Below are 21,796 nucleotides of genomic sequence, written 5' to 3'. Positions count from 1 at the left end.
ATTCCCTCGTTAAAAACATGCCTGAAGTGTTGCCTTGGCACATTCACGTATTTTTGAGTAATATGTAAAAACTCTGTTGGCAGCAATTTTAGGGATAGGTTTGCCTGAGTGCTCCTAGGAACGCCCCCACCTCCTGGAGACGCCTCCGAGCTTTCATCACCAGCCGAGTAACCAACCACTGCTCCCCCAACACCCCCCCCCCCCATTGATGCCACAGACAGCGTGTGGAGGGGGCATGTCGGAAAGGGTCAGAGGTTCTTAAAGAAACAGAGGCCTATTTCAAGACATTTGCTACAGCCATTTTGAGAGAGCAATTTTATACAAGGCAGTTGTTTTAATTTACTGCATTTACAGACCAACAGATTTCGTCATCATTGTAGTGTGCTATAGACTGGTGCTATGTGATTGAAAAAAGCATAATACCCCCTCTTTAATTTTTTTTTCAGCCATTTGTTTTTTTTCTTTGGTTTTGGTCACGAGTCCTGTTATAATGGGGGTCGCGGCTCCAAAAGGCTGAGAACCACTTCCTTAAGCCACTCCAGTGCAACTCCCTTTCATCACCATGTGGCCATTTTTTGTTCTTTGTTCAGCTGTTTGTGTTGTTGTTTTCTTGGCAACCAATTCAAATTATGTATTACGACAATGTTTTGTGTATTTTCCTTTGGTGATGCAGAGTGCAGTCTTTGATATTGCTTGTTGGCAACGATTATAATATAAACCCACCTGTGTAGCACACCTGTGCTGTGTTTCACAGTATGTGAAATTATGTATGAAACACACAGAGGTGTAATTATTTTAAAATCACACATTGAAGTTTAAAGCAGAAAGTAAAACAATATTATGCGTTTAAAATATGCACTGTTTGACCACCAACATCCAGTTGAGAACACAATGTTGACTTAGTTAAATAAGAAATGTTTGGGGCAACAAAGGCTCATGCTGTGCCTGTAGCAATGCTTCACTTTTCACTTGAACCAAAACATTAATGAAGTTTTGTGTCTTCTGCCAATGCATTTCACAGAGAGTAATTGGAGGTGCACTTCTATTATATGCTGGATGGGCCAGAAATAAAAAGTTTTGTGGCTTTATGTGGCATTACACCATGTTTCAGTATCTGTGGTCTCGCAATACAATCTCTCTTGTCACTTTTTCTCTACTTTCTCTTGGGAACGGCAGCCCAAGCAGGATATGAGCTCACAGCGGCATTCCTGTCTGTTTTTACTTGACAGAAAGTGACAGAAGTGTCTTACAAAAGTTTCTCACACCTATTGTTGTGAAACTCTTCCCCCATCTTTTTTTTAAAAATCTTTGTTTAGTTTGAGGGAACATCAAGTGACTGATGGCTGTTTTCTTAACCTCAGTCTCTGTTTAAACTGATATCGGCTGGACTTGACTTGCAGGAGATTTAGTGGCTTCATTAAGTCTCAGACAGCACCTGCACTGCCTCCTACTATAAAACTCCACATGGGTCACAGTCCCATGTCACGGCACGGCGTCCTCCCCTCAATGCGGGTGGCTCTGTCAGGCAAAACTGCCTCCCAAAACCACAGGAGGGCCGTGAGGTCAGCTTGAATGCAAGTGCAGATTGAGAGAGCGATGAGACGGGATGGGGTTCACCATGGAGCAGTGGACCCCCAGGATGTGGGAGAGGATGTGCAGATTATTCCCAGCAACAAAAGCCATTAGCCTCTGGAAGGACTTCACAGACTGGCGCTATTTAATCTGGAGATTGGGAGGTATGCGGGCCCCACTCTTTGGGACCAAGCCAAGCGCACTTTTTTTTATGTGTGTGTAGTGCTCCTGTGGAAACAGCAGGAGAGGAGGGATATGTGAAAACGGGAGGAGGCCGGGGAGGATTCATGTCGGTGTGAAGTTTTTCTATTAGGATACAGAGCAGGAGGGCAGGAAACCTGAGATTAAGAAGTCAAGTCAGGGCAGTGTCCAGGGAGGAGTGTGGACTTCCAGACACTCACGCACTTAAGACAGTAGGAGCTCCCAGGCCAGGAGTGAGTCAGCAGTTAGATTACACATCTAAAGTTTATGTTATCTGACAGAGAGGGCACGTTTTCATGTGTCAGCGGTATCCTTGTGCACTTCAGCTAGCAAGAATGAAGCACCACTGATTCCAGGCAGCCAAGGAACAATATAACCATCAGGGTCAGGTCCAATTGATGAATAGATTTGTTCTTCTTTTCATGTTCTGGCTTATTGCTCACAGCCAGATGACAGCGTAAACAAACAACTCCTGAAACTCCTGCTCATACTTTCAGCTTTAGGAATGCACTTCGGCTGCCTTTTTAAGAACTTTTTATTTTCTTATAATTGGAAGTTGGTTACTTTTAATTCAACTTTTTAGCAGTTGAATCATGAAATTAATGTGTGTAGTATAGCTTGATGCGTATATATCTAGTATCTGTCATATATGTATCATAACAGCTTTACTTAAAGGAGCTAGAGGCAAGTTAGCCATTTTATGCTCACTACTGCCACCTCAGGTCATACGTGTAACTGCAGCTTCTATATTAAGCTCATGCATGATGGCAATTTGGACCCGAATTAACACCTTTTTGAGTGATCGTGCAGGATTTTAGAGGCAGTTGTGGTGAATAGGTTTGAGCTCATTCTACACCTTAGGACATTGTTGGAACATGTAGGGGGAGGAAAATACATAATTTTGACATTTTTGAACTCCGTGTAGTCCCTTTTAAAGATTTTTTTTTAAGTCATGATATTAATTTTGATATAAATGTCTGTTTGGTCCACTGCACCAACCACTGCTGGTCTTCAGACATGCTGTGTTTGTTACACAAGACTTACAAGGAGAATGTTTGTTTAACTCCTTCCCTCTTTCTTCATCAGTGCAGACTGATAATGTGGGGTGTGCTGCTTTGCTTTCAGTGAGAGTTGCAAGAGTCGATAAGAAAGAGGAAGGTAAATAGTTTGGTTAAACACTGATATAGTTGGTCTTAACAGGTGCGTGTGATCAAAGGGGCAGACAGTCGAGCAGTCCATGAAAACAGTCGGGGATTTCCTCCAGTGTTTTCTGACGCACTTCATTGTTCCCAGTGAGAAAAGAACACCCTGGAATGTTGTAATCTAAAACGTAAAAATGCATCACATCCATTCTGTTTGTGTACAGCTTCCATCCGGTTGACGCATTTGTCTCCTTTTTCAGTAATGTTTGTACAGTAAATGCTGGACCTCTGAAGCAAGGTTTTTTGTTAACAACTAATTGTGTCTTAGGGGGGAGGAAATACATTTTTGTTGTTTTCCGGAACACAGCTGTAAAATGTTAGAATTGTGTGAAAAGGCACTTGAAGTGAATGGTGTCTTGATTTCGGCAACGGACTCGACAGCAGAATGAAAGTGCTGGAGAGTTTAACGCCATACATACAAAGGCTTTAATTATGCAGCACAGAGTCAGCTTTGCTTTTTTAGAAGGGCTGGGACAAAGTATCGGATTGGATTTGGATCGCAATACTTTGTGCTGCAATACCAAGTATCGCAATACTTTCAATACTTGTGTTTGGAGGCATTTTTATCTTGTGCTTTGTTTTCCAGTAACAGCACTTTGTTACTTTTCGTGTTAATGCACTGAACACCTCAATAAATGTGAAATAGCATTTTCTTTATAAACTTTGGACACATGACTGTTTTCTTTTTACAAATTATACTGTAAACATAAATCATAATTACTTACTGTATCGCAATTCATATCGGATCAGCCCCTGAGTATCGTGATACGTATCGTGACAAAAGTGGATCGTCCCAGCCCTAGTTTTTAGTGATATTTTGATGTCTACTGTTGAACCTATCAGCTGTGTTCGACACAGTGGATCATGAAATCCTCCTGAGTCGCGTTGAAAATGTGGTCGACATTTGGGGTTATGCTCTGAAATGGTTCCGATCCTACTTAACAAAGAGGAGTTTTTGTGTAAAATCGGTAACTGTGTGTCCTTCACAGCTCCCCTGTCATGTGGTGTCCCACAAGGGTCCATCTTCGGACCACTTCTGTTTTCATTGTATCTGCTTCCACTAGAATCTGTTCTCTGTATATTGGGGTGTCATTTCACTTGTATGCTGATGACAGTCTGGCCCCTTAAGCGTGAGAATGCGTTCGTTGCCACTCAACTTTTGGATTGCATTGATGAAGTCAAATCCTGGATGTCTGCTAACTTTCTGCATTTTAATGATAAAAAGACAGAGGTTCTACTAGTTGGGCCTAGCAATGGTAGAGCTGCCTCTGCAGACTTGGGACCCTTGACACAGTATGCCCACCGTGTCAACGCTTGGTTTTGAAATGAATCAAGATTTTAAATTTGACAAGCAGGTTTGTGCTGTGGTGAAGGCCGTTTTTTTTTTTCTTTCCAATTGAGGCAGCTTGCAAAAATAAAGTCCTCACTTTCTAGACATCATTTTGAAATATTGATTCATGTTTTTCTTACGACACCGCTAGACTATTGTAACGCCCTGCACATCGGCATAAGCCAGTCCTCGCTCACACGCCTGCAGCTGGTTCAGAAAACTACAGCACGTCTTTTTACTGGCTCACGAAAGTATGATCACATTTCACCTGTTTCTTATTCCCTTCCCTTGCTTCCAGCCCAATACAGAATTGATTTTAAAATTCCTTTATATGTGCTTAAATGCCTCAATAGCTTTGCTCCACGTCATCTGTCTGACCTGCTCGTGTCATACTCCCCAGCTCGCTCGCTGAGATCGGCGGATCAGGCGCTGCTTGTGGTACCTCAGACCCAACTCAGAGGAGACTGAGCGTTTTCTGTTGTTGGTCCCAAACTGTGGAATGAGCTGCCTCTGTATATTAGACAGGCTGACTCCCTTCCTGTTTTTAAATCACGCCTTAAGAAACGTGTGTTCTCCTTGGCTTTTAGCTTGTTTGGAAGTTTACTTTTACTGTTCAAATTGTCCTCTTATGCCACTGTATGTATTTATGAGTGGATTTTTTTTGTACGGCACTTTGACAAACTTTGTTGTTTTTGATAATGCTTTTTAAATAAAGTATCTTCCAAATTATTATTATTTTTAACTGTTAGAGGATCATTTCAATGTGGTTGATAAAACCTCCCAATGATAAATAAATATGATAAACTTATAATGTAGTGTTCCAAATTATTATGCACAGCAGCATTTCAATACATTTTATAGGTTGTAAAGAACTGAAATTGGTAATTAGTTGAATTTGCAGCCTTTGGAGGTCATATTTACTGAAATCAAAAGCTATTTCAATCAAAAACACCTGAAGAAAGCGGGTGCTTCGCACATCAGATTCATATAGGTGCGTAGGAGAAGTCGTGCATAAAGCTCGTAACATGTGAAAAAATTTAACTCCCGCACACTGGGAAAAAGTGAGGTTTATTGCAACGTTTCGGCTCTAGGCCTTCTTCAGGCAAAACCATCAAAACCATCAAAAACACCTTAACACAGTTACATTTTAACATTGGACCCTTATTTGATAGCAGCTTTAAAATTCTTGCATCCATTAAACTTGTGAGTTTTTGTAGAGTTTCTGCTTGGATTTCTTTGGAGCATCCTCAAAAAAAGATCTATGAGGGTGGGAGGCAGTTCACATCCTGCAAAGGTTCTCAATAGGGTTGAAGTCAGGGGAGGAGGGGGTCCACATCATGAGTTTCTCTCCTTTAATGCCCATAGCAGCCAATGATGCAGAGGTATTCTTTACAGCAGGACATGGTGCGTTGTCATGCATGGAGAGGATTTTGTCAGCGAAAGCATGGCTCTTCTTTCTGTACCATAGAAGAAAGTGGTCAGTCAGAAACTCCATATATTTTTCAGGTCATTTTCACATCATCAGGGACCTAAAGGGGCCGACCAGCTCTCTCACCATGATCCACCTCCTTGCTTGACATCACAGCCTTGTTGGGACATGATGGCCATTAACCAACCATCCACTACTCGTTACATGGCACTCATCAGTGATGTATTTCTGAGGCACTGCAGCCCTTTCTGCTCGTTAGCATTCAGTTAACAGTTTAGGGGAGGCCGGATAGACGGCTGAACTGCAAGCTTCTGGAGGACCCTCCACCTTGTCTGGCAGAAACCGTCCTCATTGTGCCTTTATCTACAAACCTCTTAACAGTACGATGATTACGCTTAATCTTTCATGAATTATCAAGGGTTTTCATACCTAGTCCAAGGCATTCAACTATTTTATGCTTTTCATCAGCAGAGAGATCCTTTTTCTTTCCCATATTGCTTGAAAATGATGGTCTGCTTAATAATGTGGAATGTCCTTTTTCAGTAGTTTTTCAGGGCTTAACTGATAACTAATCATCACAGGCGTCTGAGATTGATGTCAGTGATTCAAAGAGCCATGATACACAATACCATCATTTTTTTTAACATTTATAACACTAAAATACAATTAAAATAAGAATTTGGAACATACTTTATGATTATACTTTACCCACCGAAACATTAAAAATCCACTTTGAACAACAACAAACATACATTTTGAAGTAAATGTACATTACCCATTAAACTGCTCTTAAATTTGAAGATTCAAAAATGTGTGTATACAATTGACATTGATAAAATACGGTGAATGTATTGTTTGAAAGAGTACTATACAATTTTATCAAATGAAAAAGTGTTGTATACATTTATTACAGTTGATTTAAGTCCATCCATTGATCCTTTGTTAATTATAAGCCATTACTTCTGTGAATGGGGGAGTGACCTGTCCAATCAGAGCGCCTCTGCCTGGATTAAACTCAGCGTTAGAGGAATATAACCTGCTCCAGACTCGATTAGACTGAAACAGGCCAGAGTTACTCCTCTGAGTCAGGTTCAGGGTGAAACAATGCTGGATTTTCACTGAAACTTCCTTTGTGAAGTGGACCCATGGTTGCTGTAGATGTTTGTGTATGACTTTTGTGCTTGTGCGTTTGTCTCCTTCGGTTTAATCGCGGCATGGCATCTGAACTACGTCACCGCCCGGCCTGGGAGTGACAGGAAGGGCAAAGCATTTCCTCTGGCTCTTTGAAGCTCGGCCGGAGCGTCTGGAAGCAGCGGCTGTGTACGCACGACTAATCAGAGCGCACCATTCTCGTTGCGCTGCTGCCAAACGAGGGCATGTCTGACTATGTGTCGCGCTCTTTCCTGCCTTTAATTCAGACTGTTGAAACACGGTGTGGGCCATGTGGGATGTTTAGGCCTGCTGTGGACAGGCAGATTCCTGTGCTTGTGTTGGATGAATGCTGGTATTGTTCACGCTATGGTGTAAGGATGTGTTTGCAGAATAGTGACATCAGAGAAATGCTACAGAGACCGTTTGTCCTTATCCACCACTGCAATGGCATTGGCACACATTTACCAACGCACGCCTCAGCTTTAAATGGCCTTTCACAGATGATGACAGTTGATCATTATTGGCCCTGTGAAAAATTTGCCGCCACATCAGTGATTCTCTCAAGGACATTGACTAGCTACTTTTTCTCTCACTTTCGCCAGCTGATTTTAAATAATACTTTGATCAGAGTTAGGACCCAGCTTTTTGCCTTATGAGCTAAAGACATATGAGACCTCCATATTTCTTCTTCTGATACACTGGACTGGAGATGCACCAAGAGCCCCCCACACCTGCAGCACAGTGGAGATGTTGTAGAGCAGCAGGTGGTGGTAGCCTGATAAACCACACCCACTTCTTTTCTGCACAAAAGAAGGTGCATCTGGCAATACATGGTAAACAAGTTGCTGATTGGCGGCCAAGGCCTAGCCGAACCAATAACGACCGTCACAGAGAAATGACAAGGTTACGTCACTTGCTGCACCACTATGTTGTTAGTTCAATTAACATTATTAATCATGGATGAAGTAGTGGAGGATTTTGCCTCCGCGTTCTCCACGTGAGTTTATATTCAGTTCATATTTTGTGTGTTGGACTACAGCTGTCGTCATGTCCGCTAATTGCTAATTGGTTTATTTCACCGACAATCTGTGTGCGTTAGGCCCGCCCATTCAAACTGCTCCAATTGCTCCATAACCAGACTAATTCCCTGTGTGGAATGGACAGGGAATAGTATAGCAGAGCCAGGCAAAAGTGGAGGTGCTGACCAGTGCGGGACACCACGCTCTGAAACGAGGACACACCCAGGAGGCGGTACACCATGTCAGAGGAGCACTGAAGGCAGCCAGTCATGTTTCCAAAAACATGCTGGTCAGGTTGGCCCACAACGGAGGCGCAATCAGTCGCAGCTAACCCAACAACTGAAAGCAATTTTGTTGTACAATTAGAAAATTCATCATGGGACGGTTATCCCATGTTACTTGTTCTTTTCATATAGATTTTCACATGGGTGAAATACATAGTCAAGCTTTTCCTTGATCTTTTATGGCACTTTTATAAATCATTATATCAGTTGATTCAATTAATTTTGAGTGCATTACCTGCTATTGCAAGTATTCTCAAAGATTTATTTTTGCCATTAACTGACCACTCAAAACCATAACTCCAGTGCATTGAACATATTTGTTGAAGGATAAGAAGGCTTTTTATCTATTATTTCCGCTACGACAGCTGCTGCCTTTTAATCATATCCAAAGGACTCTGATTTGAAATGGCTGTAAAGTGGAAGATGATTTCTCCACTGGCTCAGGCATGTTTACATAATGAGACAGGAGCTCACTACACTACAACGTATCTTCACTCTACCCACTATTTTACTTTTTTTTTAAGTCTGTGTCTCTTCTTTAGCCACACTCAAAGTTTCATCCTCATTTACCCCACATGCATAAGAAAGAGTTGTAGTAAAGGCTTTGAAAAACAAAGCCTGTTGGCTTTAACCACCAAAATGACCTTGTGTTTATTAGCAAATGCCTGGACAAGCAGCTACAGTATATGCCTCAAGTCAGAGACTGGGCTTATGTTGTACGAGCTGGATCTGTATCCTTTGATGTTTCTATTTACTTTGAAACCTGTTACCAGACTCTGCTAAAGTCTGCTTTCTATCTGGTAAGTTTTTCTCACCACCCACAACTAGAGGTGCATCAATACAGTTTTAGTTTTTTTTAAGTTTTTTTTACTTCTGTTGCCTGTACGATTCTTAAAGCTTGAGGATCTACTGGTACCCAATACCAACCAATGGCAGGTGTTTGTCAAGTTGTTGATCATTTGTTCTCCTTGAATAGTCGATTTGTAGTGAGATTAGATTAAGATTAGATTAAGATTATCTTAGACGCTTTCAAATCATCGTATTTCCTAAAGGTTCTGTGGTGGACAGTGAGTTCCTGGTAGATGATCACTTACTGCAGGTTAACGAGTTGCTGTACAGTGGAAATATTTCCGTACAGGAGACGTCTATGTTTATGAGGATCAGTGAGTTTGTCTTGAAGCTAAAGGCTAGCATTCATTTCATGCATTATACAATTTGAAATAGTGCCTTTTATTTATTTATTATTTAACATTTTGTTATAGCATGTTAGCCTTTAGCTTCAAGGCAAACTGTCTATCCTTTATGATCACAGGTGTCTCCGATCTGAACTTGTTACATCCTACATCAAGATTTGAACACACAGTAAATGATCATCTACCGGGAACTCACTACCCACAACATAATCTTAGAAAATATTATTATTATTCCAGGAAAAGAATACAGACAGGAAGTACTGGCGCTCACAAGTTCAGGTCAGAGGGACTAGCATAGCGATACCGTGCAACAAGCCAATGGCTTTGGACCAAATGATATACAACATCCAGCATGAATTTCTCCCTACAACCTGCCCATATGCCACTCAGGCCACGTTTTGTAGGAAATCTGCTACTCCACTGCAACCTGGAGAGTGGAGAAAAAAATGAGCGGGTGCTGCGTGTAAGTTGTAAAACTGCTAGTTCCACTGGAGCGTCGGCCCAAACCAGCCGCCGTATAACTGTCACGGGCACTAGGTCAAAGTTATGAGCGCGCTTGCCCTCTTGACCTCTGGAAGTGGTGCTTGAGTGGGCTGCTTTGTTTGTTTATGGGCTGGCAGGAAGTGACACTGGCTATTGGTCCCTGTTGGAAGGAAGTCCAGGCCCCACGCGCCGAGGGTCCGAGGGGACATGGCACTCAATCGGATAATCCCCTGCAGCGCTGGAACATTTTGGTGTTCCACCTGAGAAAGTCTTAACTGCTTTTATAGGCCCATTTCAGGAGTTCTGCATGTTTTAACACATCAGCTTGGAATTCCTCATAACACCTAATGGCCTCACACTTAATGGAAACAAGGCAGAGTGGACCACTAAATTGAAGGAGAAAAAAAAGTCATTTTTATATGGCCTGTTGGGTTTTCTCAATTTTGTGAGTAAAAAGTCGGAAACTGCATTTACAATATATCTTGTTTTTCAAAACCTCAAACAATCACATTAACACATTATGCAAAAACCCACATGGTCTTACTTTAATTTAACTTTATACTGTAAATCATCTGGTGATGTACACATTTACATACTAAGAACGTGCTGACTATAGGCACTTTCCTGTCACTCGCCGCCTCTTTGTCGTTCCCTTCGTTTGGCTCTGTTGGCCCCAACTCCTCCTGGCGTCTCAGTGGACATCTAGCCTTTCTGCTCAGCCCTGCTGGTTTGGTAACCCTAGAAGTGTGCGACAGGGGCCATTGCAGGGTCTGAGGCAGGGTGGCTGGGGGTGGGGGGCTGGTCGTGAGGGTTCTGGGTTTCTGGGAGACAGCTGTAAATCAACTCCTCACGGATGAAGTGTTTCTTTCTTCTTACCTAAAGTAGACCTCGCGTCTTCTGCATCATGACAAAGGAAGGACCAGCGCATATTTCAACCAATTAAACACAATTGTGCTTTATTTTAACATCTAAGTTTTATAATATCTCCAGTGCATTGTCACCCACCTGCAACTCTGTTGTACAGGCTGCTTACCTTGTGGCATGTACCAGGGGCCTCTGCAGTGCAATTGCCATGCTCCTCTTCCATCTTGACAGAAACACACTCTGCACATGATAAAGTCTTTTTGCTCAAAAAAACAATTCATATGTGATAGTTTGGAAATGTATTTCTGGGGGATCGTGTACTATGACATTGATCAAAATAATAGTCTATATGCTGTTTTTTTGCTGCAGGTGACACACAGCTTCCTAATGTGATCAATGAGGGTTAGTGCAGCTCCGAAGTGCCCTCGGATGTGAACCTGCTGGCAACAGCTGGCATATGGTACTACATTTAACAGTAGCACAGCCACACTGTGCCATACGTCTGGATTAGAGGCTGTATCCAGACAGGCCTGTCACTGGGCAGCCATTCTGCTAACTAATGGATGAGTCCAGAGGAACCATTCCCAGTGTGATGAATGTGTGAGAGCAGAGCATAGGGGCTGCTGTGCCTCTGCATGTTCCTGTGTGCTCTTATGTGCTCCTCTCAGCTCCTGTGTGTGATAGTGTAACCCAGAGGCTGGGGGTAATTTCATTTGTCTGTGCGAAGCCAGACGGCTTAATGTCCGTGGGACCTCTGTGCTGAACCGGCCAAAATGAGACATTTGCTGCAAAGTGCTGTGAAATGCTGTCCGGTAATGCCTCTCATGTCTGGCTGTGCTTTTAGCCTTAAGGGAGAGATGGGCCCCAAGCTGTTCAGCTCTGCTCTAACTCCAGACACATTTTCTCTAACTCACTTTAGATCCGCTGGTTCACATATTTTACTACCTTCCATTTCTTTCTGTATACACCTCCATACCGTACCCTCTTGTTGTTAAAGTCCCCCATTGTTTCCAATGCTGTGTTGATGTCACGTGTGGCCTTGCATTCAAATCAGTATAGAGCTCTTTACCTTGTCGTGTATCCAGAAAGCTTGGTTGTTTCTTTGTGCTGTGCTTCACTAAAGGTTTTAGATTCAAAGGTGATGGTGATGAGCAAAGTCCCGCATAATGTTCAATGCTATAGCAGAGGCACAGGTGCAATTTGTAAACATTTTAGGCAAGATATTTATGTATGTGTTTAAAAATACAGATTAATTGGGTGTGTATTAAACCATGTGTTGTTCAATCCTCCCTATCTCGCATACCTTTAAGGTTTTCCAAGGTTTTCCAATGTGATCCTTTCTGCTTCTGCATATGGTGTACATGTGCAATTTGTCTAAAGCCAGCACAGGCTCTGTATTCTCCTGACTGCTGCTTCCCCTTCAGGGCATTGATCAGCTGCTGCTGTGGCCTGACAAAAATGCCCCTGGACAGTTTAAAATCTTTCCACAAACCTCTTCTCAGCCCTGTCCTCCATCTGTCAAACCTTTCATCTAGGCACATACTCCCTTTACCTGCACTCCTCAATCTCTCTCTTACATAACATTGAACTTATCTATTTATTACCTTATGAGCAATAGTGAGCGAGTACGAGTCTAGAAAAGGGTTGGTGATGAGTAATGGTTTGCTGGTAGCTCAGGTGAGACAGGCATGCGAGGTATGTCAGTAAATGTCATGTCTGCTTTTACAATGAGGCTGATTGACAGGGCTTTACTCGCGCCCAAACACTCATGAGAGCTCGATGAAATATTATTATGCACCTCTTGAAAGACACTTGTAATCGTTTGCTTCTGTCATCGCTTGCATTACTTCCATTACCTTTTCTTTCTTACGATAGTGTTCAAAACATCTCCAAGAAGGTTTTGTTTATGGTATTGTGTAAAAAAAGGCACTGAGAAAGAGCTGTCAAGGAAAATTAGTTCCATTTCCTGGACAGTGACCTAGACAATGCAGATAGGTCTCAAAGGAAATGTATACACTGTAGGTGGTCGAAATCCGCGTAAATGAACACTTTTTAGACTTATCCAGGTGTACCTTTTTATTTGGCATTATTCTCCAGGTGTGCATTGCGTGCTTATGGTGGAAATCAGCCCGTGGACTGATTTCTATCCACTCGCATTCCTCCGCTCTGATGTCAGCTGTGGAGAGAAGCGGTGCACTGGACACTAGATTGTTGTTCTGTTTGGAGGAGGATGGATCAAACATCTGCTATCACTTCACTGATATGGATGGCGGAGATGCGTGTCGGAGTGCCAGCATGTGCAAATCCTCTGACTTTTTGAACTTGTCTACCTCTGAATTCGGCAAAGTGCTCCATGGGAAACAAAGAGGTACAATGTAGGTAGTGGTTGGATGGCTGTAGTTTTACAGAAGCAGCTGAAATGCACAACCTGATAAAAGTGCTTACTTTAGGGCTCTGAAGGAAAGGCTGGGAAACCGCAATCCCACATTACTCTTGTCGAACATTGCTAAATGCACTGCCAATGTTTATCTACTGATCAGCTGAAGATGATTAATTTAACGCTGTTTTTCAGATATGCTACCACAGGTTTGTCTTAAAATATTTACCAGTAGGCGATGAATTCCTTGGTTCTACATTAAAGTTTATTTACTTGACAGCCAGTTATGAATATTACATTTTGATTGACTTGCCTGGTGTTGTAGATCCTTTGACAATACATAACTTAAAGCTGCTGTTGAGCACAGTTTTGTTCACTCACTGGTTTAGCAATGCCCTCTGAAATGTTCAGACATTAATTTTTCACCTCTGTGTTCTTGATGCCTCTGATACAGTTCCGACTGTTTATTTTCATACTGTGATATGATGAGGGTGGGGAGGCTCCCGGGGGCCAGCCTGGCCTCCGTTCATGTGATCAGGCCCTACATGGAGTGGCATTTGGCCCTGTGGGGCCTGGTCTGAACGCTCAGTTCTGATGTGCAGCCAGCCTGGAATGCCAGACATTTGAAGTCAGACTGGTTAAAACAGACCAAAGCCTGGTGTAGATTGGTCTAAAATAGCCCTGAGACTGTGTCCAGAGGGAGGGCCCCGAGACAAAGGCTTTTCCCATAAGTAGCCTCCCACCTTCAGTAGAACAGACAAAGCTGCACTGTGTGCTCAGTGCAGGTCTTACCTGTACTCACTGGTTCAGTGTACTTACTATTGTGGCATTTGCATCCAATTAAAATGCCATTCCTTAAGTTTTTATGACATTATTTATGGGCATACATTGGCATTGTAAATAAGTGCGTTGTAAAGGTGAAAATTGAATTAAAAAGCTTACTGACCTGACATGGTGTCTATCAAGGATATTGTATCTTACTCTTGCGTTCCTCAGGCCAAGGTTGGTAGATTTATGGATTGCTTCACGAGTTGTTTGTTGTTTTGTATGAATGGTTGTACTGTATGTGTGACAGCTGCGGGCAATGAGCCCAAGACAAATTTCCTCATTGAGGACAATAAAGTTTATCCATCCATCCATCCATCCATCCATCCATCGAGTCTATCAGGATTAAGACTGAGGCACTCCATGGGTTTAGAAAAATAGAAATTCATGGCTAACATTAGGGAAAACAAAAAAAATCGTTTTGACCTCTCCGAGCCTTCATCAGGGCATGTGCTGCTTTAACATTCCTATAAGCATCCTTTAGCTCGTGCTGCTGTTTCACACTGGTTCTCCTGGTGTTCTGCTTATAAGCAGTACCGGACTGAGTATGTCAATTACACGCCTATGATGGTGTCCCTTCTGCATTATGCATGCGAGCAGTCCGCCGGGGAAAAATGGCCTCCAGCCCGGAACGACGGATGGGGAAATGGAGGGATGAATAATGGATGGAGGGACAGAGGAGCGAAGCGGTGAAACCTATTGCAATCTGCACCTCTCCAAATTGAAGACTTGCCCCAACCCACACCTCTGAGGCTGTGGGTCCAGACGCCCAGGGAGACGCCAGCCACGAGCCACTCATGTGAGACTCTTCCTGTGTTGTGAGTCACGTCACTGAGGGCAGCTCAGGTCAGGCTTCAGATGTGGGCGCCCTCACTGCCTGAACACCTGCAGGATAGAGCCATAGATGTCACAAACACTCTGATTAGACACTGCCAGATGGGGAATAGTAGGGTGAAAGTATTTTGAAAATAACGTAATTGCAGTTAAATAAGTATTGTAACACCAATTAGATTTGCATTACCATTTGTGATAGAGCTGAAGGATTAACTGCCACTGCTCAAATTGCTCCAAACAACTCGTATTCTCCATTGTATTTTGACACTTTCTCTTTGTGCTTCATAAATGTTTGTCAGTTCTCAGACCCATGCAAGAGATGAAAGCACCACGCCCCCACTCAGGTGCTCCATATGCATTCAAGTGTGTGCGGCTTCCCTTTGGCAGGTCCCTGATGTAAGCTAATGTCAGTCAGCGTACAACTGAACGTGAAAGATGCCGTTGTTTTTGGTGGGATGACACTATTTGTCACTGGAGCGGAGGATTCTGCCACCCTCAGAGGAGCCAGTGCAAGCAGCGTCTCTGAAAGCCTGTCTTTGTGTTTCAGCAGTCGCACACATGCACGCTCCGCCGCAAGTGAAAACAAAGCCACGCTTATCCATTTGTGCTACAATGAGATTAGGGGACAATGGTTCTTATACGGCTAATGTTAGCAACTGCAGTTCCTGTCACAGATTCTGTTTTTCTAATCTGGAACATGGGTAAGGTCTAGGTTGCGTATATGAAAATGATTCTGGATGATTCTGATTCTGTTTCTTGGTATGTGTTGGGGATGAGCTCTAAACTTGTCATCAGTCCCAATATAGTGGTCAGTTTTACTTTTAGTCATTTTCAACGGTCTTGGTATCTCCAGTAAACGTTGCTCAGCTCTGTTTGATTGGGACTTCAATATAAACTTGCATTAACTTCTTAACCCCCGCCTGAACTGAGCACATTTTCTCCTGTTTGTCATTTCCCAGATGTTAAAGCTTCTTGGAAAAAGCAGCAAAATAGTGACACAAAATGAAACAAAAACGAGGATGAAAGTGCAACAAAAAAAAAATTAAAAAAGCGACAAAGCGTGACATGAAAGCGATGGAAAAAGTGGCAAAAATGTGACACAAATGGAACAAAAAAAAGCCACAAAATAGCAATAAAAAAGCCTCAGGAGCACGACAAAAAAGCCTCAAGAGAGTGATAAAAACTGATGGAAAAACAACAATGCAAGGAAAAAGATACGTTTAGATCTGTTTTGTTGGTTTTAGCTTTCAAATGAGACGTGAGACAGTCCTATAGCTTTCCAGTCTTTTAGATTTGGGTAAGGTCGGCTGAACAGGAGAAAATGTGCTTGGTTAAGGTTGGGGTTAAGAGGTTAAAGTTGCATTATAGGTAATGAGGAAAGGTCTTGTCATCTTAAAGTATACAAATAAATATGTATATGTGAAGCCTGCATTTAACCAGGATATACTTGGACACAGACATTAGAGTGCTGCAACCCGTCCGACGTCCGACGGGACCGGTCAGATTCGGACAAATATTTAGAACTTATTTTCGGGCTCGAGTCGGACTCGGACACATCAGCACGATAATAAAAAATTAAAATAAAATGGGTCTGTTTCATTTCATGCATTGCAAGCGTTCATTTGTCATTAAACTAAATAAATAAATAAACAGAAGATGCGGCATTTAAACCCGCTTATGCACTGCGCAGTGCGCACGCAGTAATGCTTTTAAGAAGTTGTGAACTGCTGTGACAACGAAACACGTGTAGTGACCGCACAGGTAAAACTGTTGCTCCGCGTGCGTGCGGCCGTGCGTGCGTGCGTGCGGCCGTGCGGCCGTGCGGCCGTGCGTGCTCCGCTCATCTGTGTTGACGTTCCGAATGCCTTTTGATGGATAAAATCTGACTTTTTCCACACAAACAATATCGTATCCTACTGTGTCATTAGGCTTATGGAAATATTGTGATTTTAAATGTGTCGGGCTCGGTCGGACTCGGACACAAATATCTTAATGCTTGTCGGGCTCGGTTCGGATTTGATCACTGCTCTGTCGGACGAGGGCCGGGCTCGGACAGAAAAAAACGGCCCGATCCGCACTCTAACAGACATGAGTGAAGTGAGATGTGCATAAATGAATAGATGACTGTTTCTGTTTAGACCTTGACGTAGAGAAATATCAGCACGGTGTGATGAGAGGAGAGTTTGATGAATGTGTTGAGAAAAATATCCTCTCCGGCAGTGGTGTTACAGAAGAAAGTGAGAGGCTGAGGCGGCTGACAATGATGCTGTCGTGTGGGCATTAGGCCGAGGAGCTGAGTTGTTTGAGCTAAAACAACCAAGTAACTTTCTTTAGTGCTGTCCCTGGACCCAACAGGCATACCTTGTACCTGTGTTCGATACCATTTTCTTCCCTGACACCAGCAGTACCTTTTCTTTACTTTTTCATATACCACATTGGTATTGTGTAACGGTACCCAGCCCTATCCATACTTAACCCTTAAAGTTCTACACAAAACCTAGAAAATGCTTTAGCCCAGGTGCAGCTCAGAAGCAACTCTATTGTATTTAAAAAAAAAAAATGCTTTATTGCTTTATTATTTTACCATTTCACCATTATTTTGGTGTATTTAAATAAGTTCTCAGATCAAAGGTTTAAGGCCAGAAACATGGCAAAAAATTCACATTTTGCATGGTGGGATCTTAAAGAGGTCCAAGTAGGGGAGTAAAGGGAGTAAAACAACAAGTAAACTGAAATAGGCTTTTTTGCAGCTGATTAAGTTTAGGAACACAAGTTTTGGTGACTCTCAACAGAAATCAACGTTCCAGTTTTTGAAGCCCTTCAGTTGCAGATGCCTCTGATGGTTCTTGGGCTGCAGTCGGCTCCAGTAACGGCCTTAGTTTGGGTCGAGGATCGTCCAATTCAAAATGACCGTCTTAGTGCGTCCCGCAGCTCAAAAACCAGATGATACACACATTCGGCCTTTTAAAATCCTGTGGTCTTAAACTTTTGATCAGCTGCAAAACAGTCTATTTCAGTTTAAATGCTGTTTTTATTAAAAGGTTTACTTTTCACTCTCACTCTTACAATTGGACTTTTCAAAATCATCCTGGGGGTTCCTGTGGGCCTCACTTTGCATATTCATGTATGTCCATACCCTGTTCAAATCTCATTCATTTGGAGGACCAATCAACAGTAGACACACATGGAAAAAATAGCAATTCAAACAGCACACAGGTTTAACGGCTGGTTTGACGTTGCCTACATTTGCCTAATGGTAAATCCGCCCCTGTTTATGCTTCATGTAGTGTATTATTTTGATACACCATACCATATTTTGAGGTTGATTTCTGTTGTATTCTGTAGTATGTTGTATGAGGCCTCTACATAACAGGAGCTACAGGACCTCATGTAGCTCCATAAATCCCCTCTCAGAGGTCAACCTCACAGCCAAGGGGACACTTAGGCACCGCAAGTGTGAAAGGAGCCTTCACAGTATGTTTGTTCTTTTGGGCTGCACATACCACTGCACCTCCCTGACCTATGTCCCATTCCTGTGACTCTCACGCACACTGAGCCCCTATAAGCCCCAGAGGCCAGTCTGTGCGCTCCGTTTTACATAAGGTAATGGTAAAGAATGTCCCGGAGAAGTCTTCAGCCGTGACCTTCGCCTTGACCACCCCCCACCCTCCCAAGAGCCGCACCACTGTCTCATGATCAGCAGTCACATGTGGGAGGCTCCCTCTGATCTCTTCAGGCTGCACATGACTTCACAAATGCTTTCTACAATGTATGCTTTGTGCTTTTAGCTTCTAAAAATTGGCTGTATACTGCTTTGAAGGATTCCTTTTGAGATGGTGATCAATAGCAGTTTAATATTCCCAGAGCTGTCAGTTGGGTCATAACATGTTGCTCGTTGTGGCTTTTGCCATATCAGGTACAAAATGGTGGAACATCGTGTCAAGATTTAAAATAATAATGTTATATAGAGGCAATTGTGATGATAACCCTACTCTTGTCTGACAGAAAAGTGCATTAAAATTGCTACATATATTGGATATCATCCAAAAAAGTAAAACAAAAACTATCCCTATTTTTACTTGAGCACAGCTTTCCTTCAGTCTGTTTGTCTTATGTTACTCATCGCACAGTGAGGTGATGTATGATGCGTCCCTAAAAGGGTATTGTTTTCTTGGTGTGGTCCTAATGCCTGTTGGCAGGAGTGGATGATGAGTAAGCCTTGGAGTATAATGGAGGGATAATGAAAGTGTGGGAAATTCTTCATTTGCATTGACAGTAATTAACACCTAGACATGCAGGGATGTTACATGTTTAGACAACACTTGGTGGGTGTGAGGAGAACATTAATTCTGTTGTTTTGGTGTCTTTCTCCACAGCCTCCTGATTGAGCAAACGCATACATTTTGCTATTATCTCCTAAGCTTAGCTTACATAAATACACCTTGCGTTGTCTTTCCCAGCCCCCACATCGTCTTCCTGTCCCAGAGCGTCTTGGCGGTTACTGATGGGGAATCCCAGACTGATGCCTCTCTGTGTGGGTCCAGGCTGTGCCATGAGATCGCCCACTCATGGTTCGGCCTGGCCATCGGGGCGCGGGACTGGACCGAGGAGTGGATCAGCGAAGGCTTCGCTACCTTCTTGGAGGACGTCATATGGGCCCAAGCTCAACATGTATGCTTGATTTGGAGTACTCCTTTTTACAACTAGGAAGTTAGAAATCACACATGGCCTGCAAGAAACGTCTTCTGATTATTTTAGTGCTTACATTGCCATCTTAGCTAATTTTTCATATATATTTTACAGAAAATGCCAATACAAAAGCAAGTATGTACCTTTTACTGTGCAAATGATCTGTCAATAGTATGTTGGTATGATTAGCATTAGTTTCTTTGCAGATTATAACCATTTCTCCTCCGCCTCTCCTGCGCTCCACACTCAATATATTGTATTTTTTATCATTCCCATCCGATCCACTGAGCTTGTTCATGTCTCTCAAACAGCTCACAGTGCAGGAGGCAGCAGAACAGTCTGACCTGAAGGCACTGCTGAGGTGGAGACGACTTTCAGACGAACTGGACAACTCACAAGAACAACTGCAGATTCTCCGGTGATTTTTTCTAATTTGAATTCTGTCGACTGTGGTTTTTCTGCAATCCATACAATAGCAACCTAAATAGTAAATGTTGACCTGTTTTTTTTTATTGACAGTAAGCTGTAGCTGCTTGCTTGGCTGCTATTGCTACTACAGCTACTAAAAACTTTTAACTATTCATGACGATGTAACATTTAATTCCCAATAGATTAGGTACGGTAAACACTTAAATGATGTGTTGAGACTTGTCATTATATTATTTTTCACTTGTATCTAAAAGTGTGAAGGCCTGCTCAGGATGTGTTCATGTGCAGTCTCAAACGTGACGAGGAGCTTAGTGGATTCCAGACGGACAGGTGTGGCAGCCGATAATAACCAGGTGTTCTGTTGTGTCGTGTTCTACAAAAGCTCACCACAAGGGCACAAGCACTCATCCCATCTGACAATAGGCAACACACCCTGTTTACCTTCCCCAGCCACAGACGGATAACGTCAGCAGAGGATTAGGAACCAAAAACCACTCTCTACGTTTACTGCTTAAGACACGTGCTACATTTAGTCATCTGGTTCTGAAATATAGTCCCCTTTTCTTTGGGGAGGACACTTCCCACTTAGCGGTCTGTTGACAGTGGCGCTTGCAAAAGTAGCAGCAAATCAATGTGCTATTGATTGCATGGCAGTTGTGCTTAACACTAGCATGTGTTAACAAATAATGTGCTTAACACAATCGAAATCGACGTTTTAATGCACTGCCTTCAGCCAAGGCTAGAATCTTGGTACTGTATGATACAACAATAGCTTATTCAACAGCCATAAACGGATCACACATCGAAAGACTGTTCTAATATTTCTTCATTGTTAAAGCAGTACTAAGTAACGTGTTTACCTTAATAAATCCTTTCCGTAGTCCCTGTGGGGGTAATACAAGTGTTTATGGGATGATTGAAGGGTCTTTCATCTCCACCTGGTGTCTCTGGCCAGAAAACCATGCTTGCAACTTGACTGCCACCGGACCGGAGCAACCAATACACACTAATGGAATCATGAAGAAGAAGCTAACAGGCTAACGGGCAAAGCTAACTGCGAGCTAGCGTCGCTTTAAACAGTAATTACAGCCAAGTTTGAGTGAAAAAAACTATTTCCGCTGTGTAATTGGATGTACAATATCCCTCTCTCTCTTTGCCTTTCCTGTCAGTGTAGTATTTACTCTCCAAGACAATAAGTAAAAAAAAACGCAACTTGCTACGACACCTGCAGTTGCGCTTATGGCGTCTAGGGTCAAGAGTTACTTAGTACTGCTTTAACATTTGTATATCTTTTTGTAAGCTGTAGTAGTGTCTGAACTGAAGAGTAAGCCGTGCCTTTGTGATGAGGGAGTTCCCTCAGCAGCACCTCACGTACGGCAGACTACACAGGCTGCAGGGTTAGGTTTCTTCACCTGATAGGTGGAGTGCAACAACATCAAACCATCATCTGAAAAATGCAAACTCTACACGCACTCTGGCATACATGCTGGGACACATACAACCACCTCTATAGTGTGACGTGAAACGCACATTAGCGCCGAAAAGACCAGCCATTTCTTAAGTGGTGCCCATAGAAAGCGCCTCCTTAATCCTGGCTTTGAGTGCTGATAAAACATGTAGAGACATAAAAGAACGCAGCCCGTGCATTATCCAACGGGCTGAGTATGTGTGTGGCACTCTGAGCAGTATGGCAAATGCAGCAGTTTAACAAGGCTTTTAGTGCAATGCTTAACCTGCTTTACTGATAAAAACTAATATGCAAAGCCAAAGGGCAGAAAACCTAATGTAAACAACAGTGCAAAATATAGTGCAATTATAGGATGAATTATGTTGGGGCCGAGAGCAGAATTAACAAATACGTGGGTGAAGTTGGGACAGTTGGGGACAGTAAACTAAGACTTTAGTTGGCTATA

General features: G+C 42.7%; 1 protein-coding gene across 6 annotated transcripts in view; it reads left to right on the top strand.

Annotated features, from left to right (window-relative positions):
• Positions 1-21,796, top strand: part of aopep (aminopeptidase O (putative)) — a 109,024-nt gene that overhangs the window by 8,781 nt on the left and 78,447 nt on the right. For all 6 annotated transcript variants that reach the window (XR_013792650.1, XR_013792651.1, XR_013792652.1 and 3 more), the window contains exons 9-10: positions 19,226-19,436; positions 19,766-19,872. Coding sequence is in view for 2 of the 6 variants with exons in the window: in XM_079552122.1 (XP_079408248.1) it covers positions 19,226-19,436; positions 19,766-19,872 (318 nt within the window). In the remaining 4 variants the exon portion in view is untranslated. The remainder of the gene's footprint in view (positions 1-19,225; positions 19,437-19,765; positions 19,873-21,796) is intronic.

This window comes from Gobius niger (assembly GCF_951799975.1).
Source record: "Gobius niger genome assembly, chromosome: 1".
Lineage (NCBI taxonomy): Eukaryota > Metazoa > Chordata > Actinopteri > Gobiiformes > Gobiidae > Gobius > Gobius niger.
This window is presented reverse-complemented; position numbering and strand designations above follow the sequence as displayed.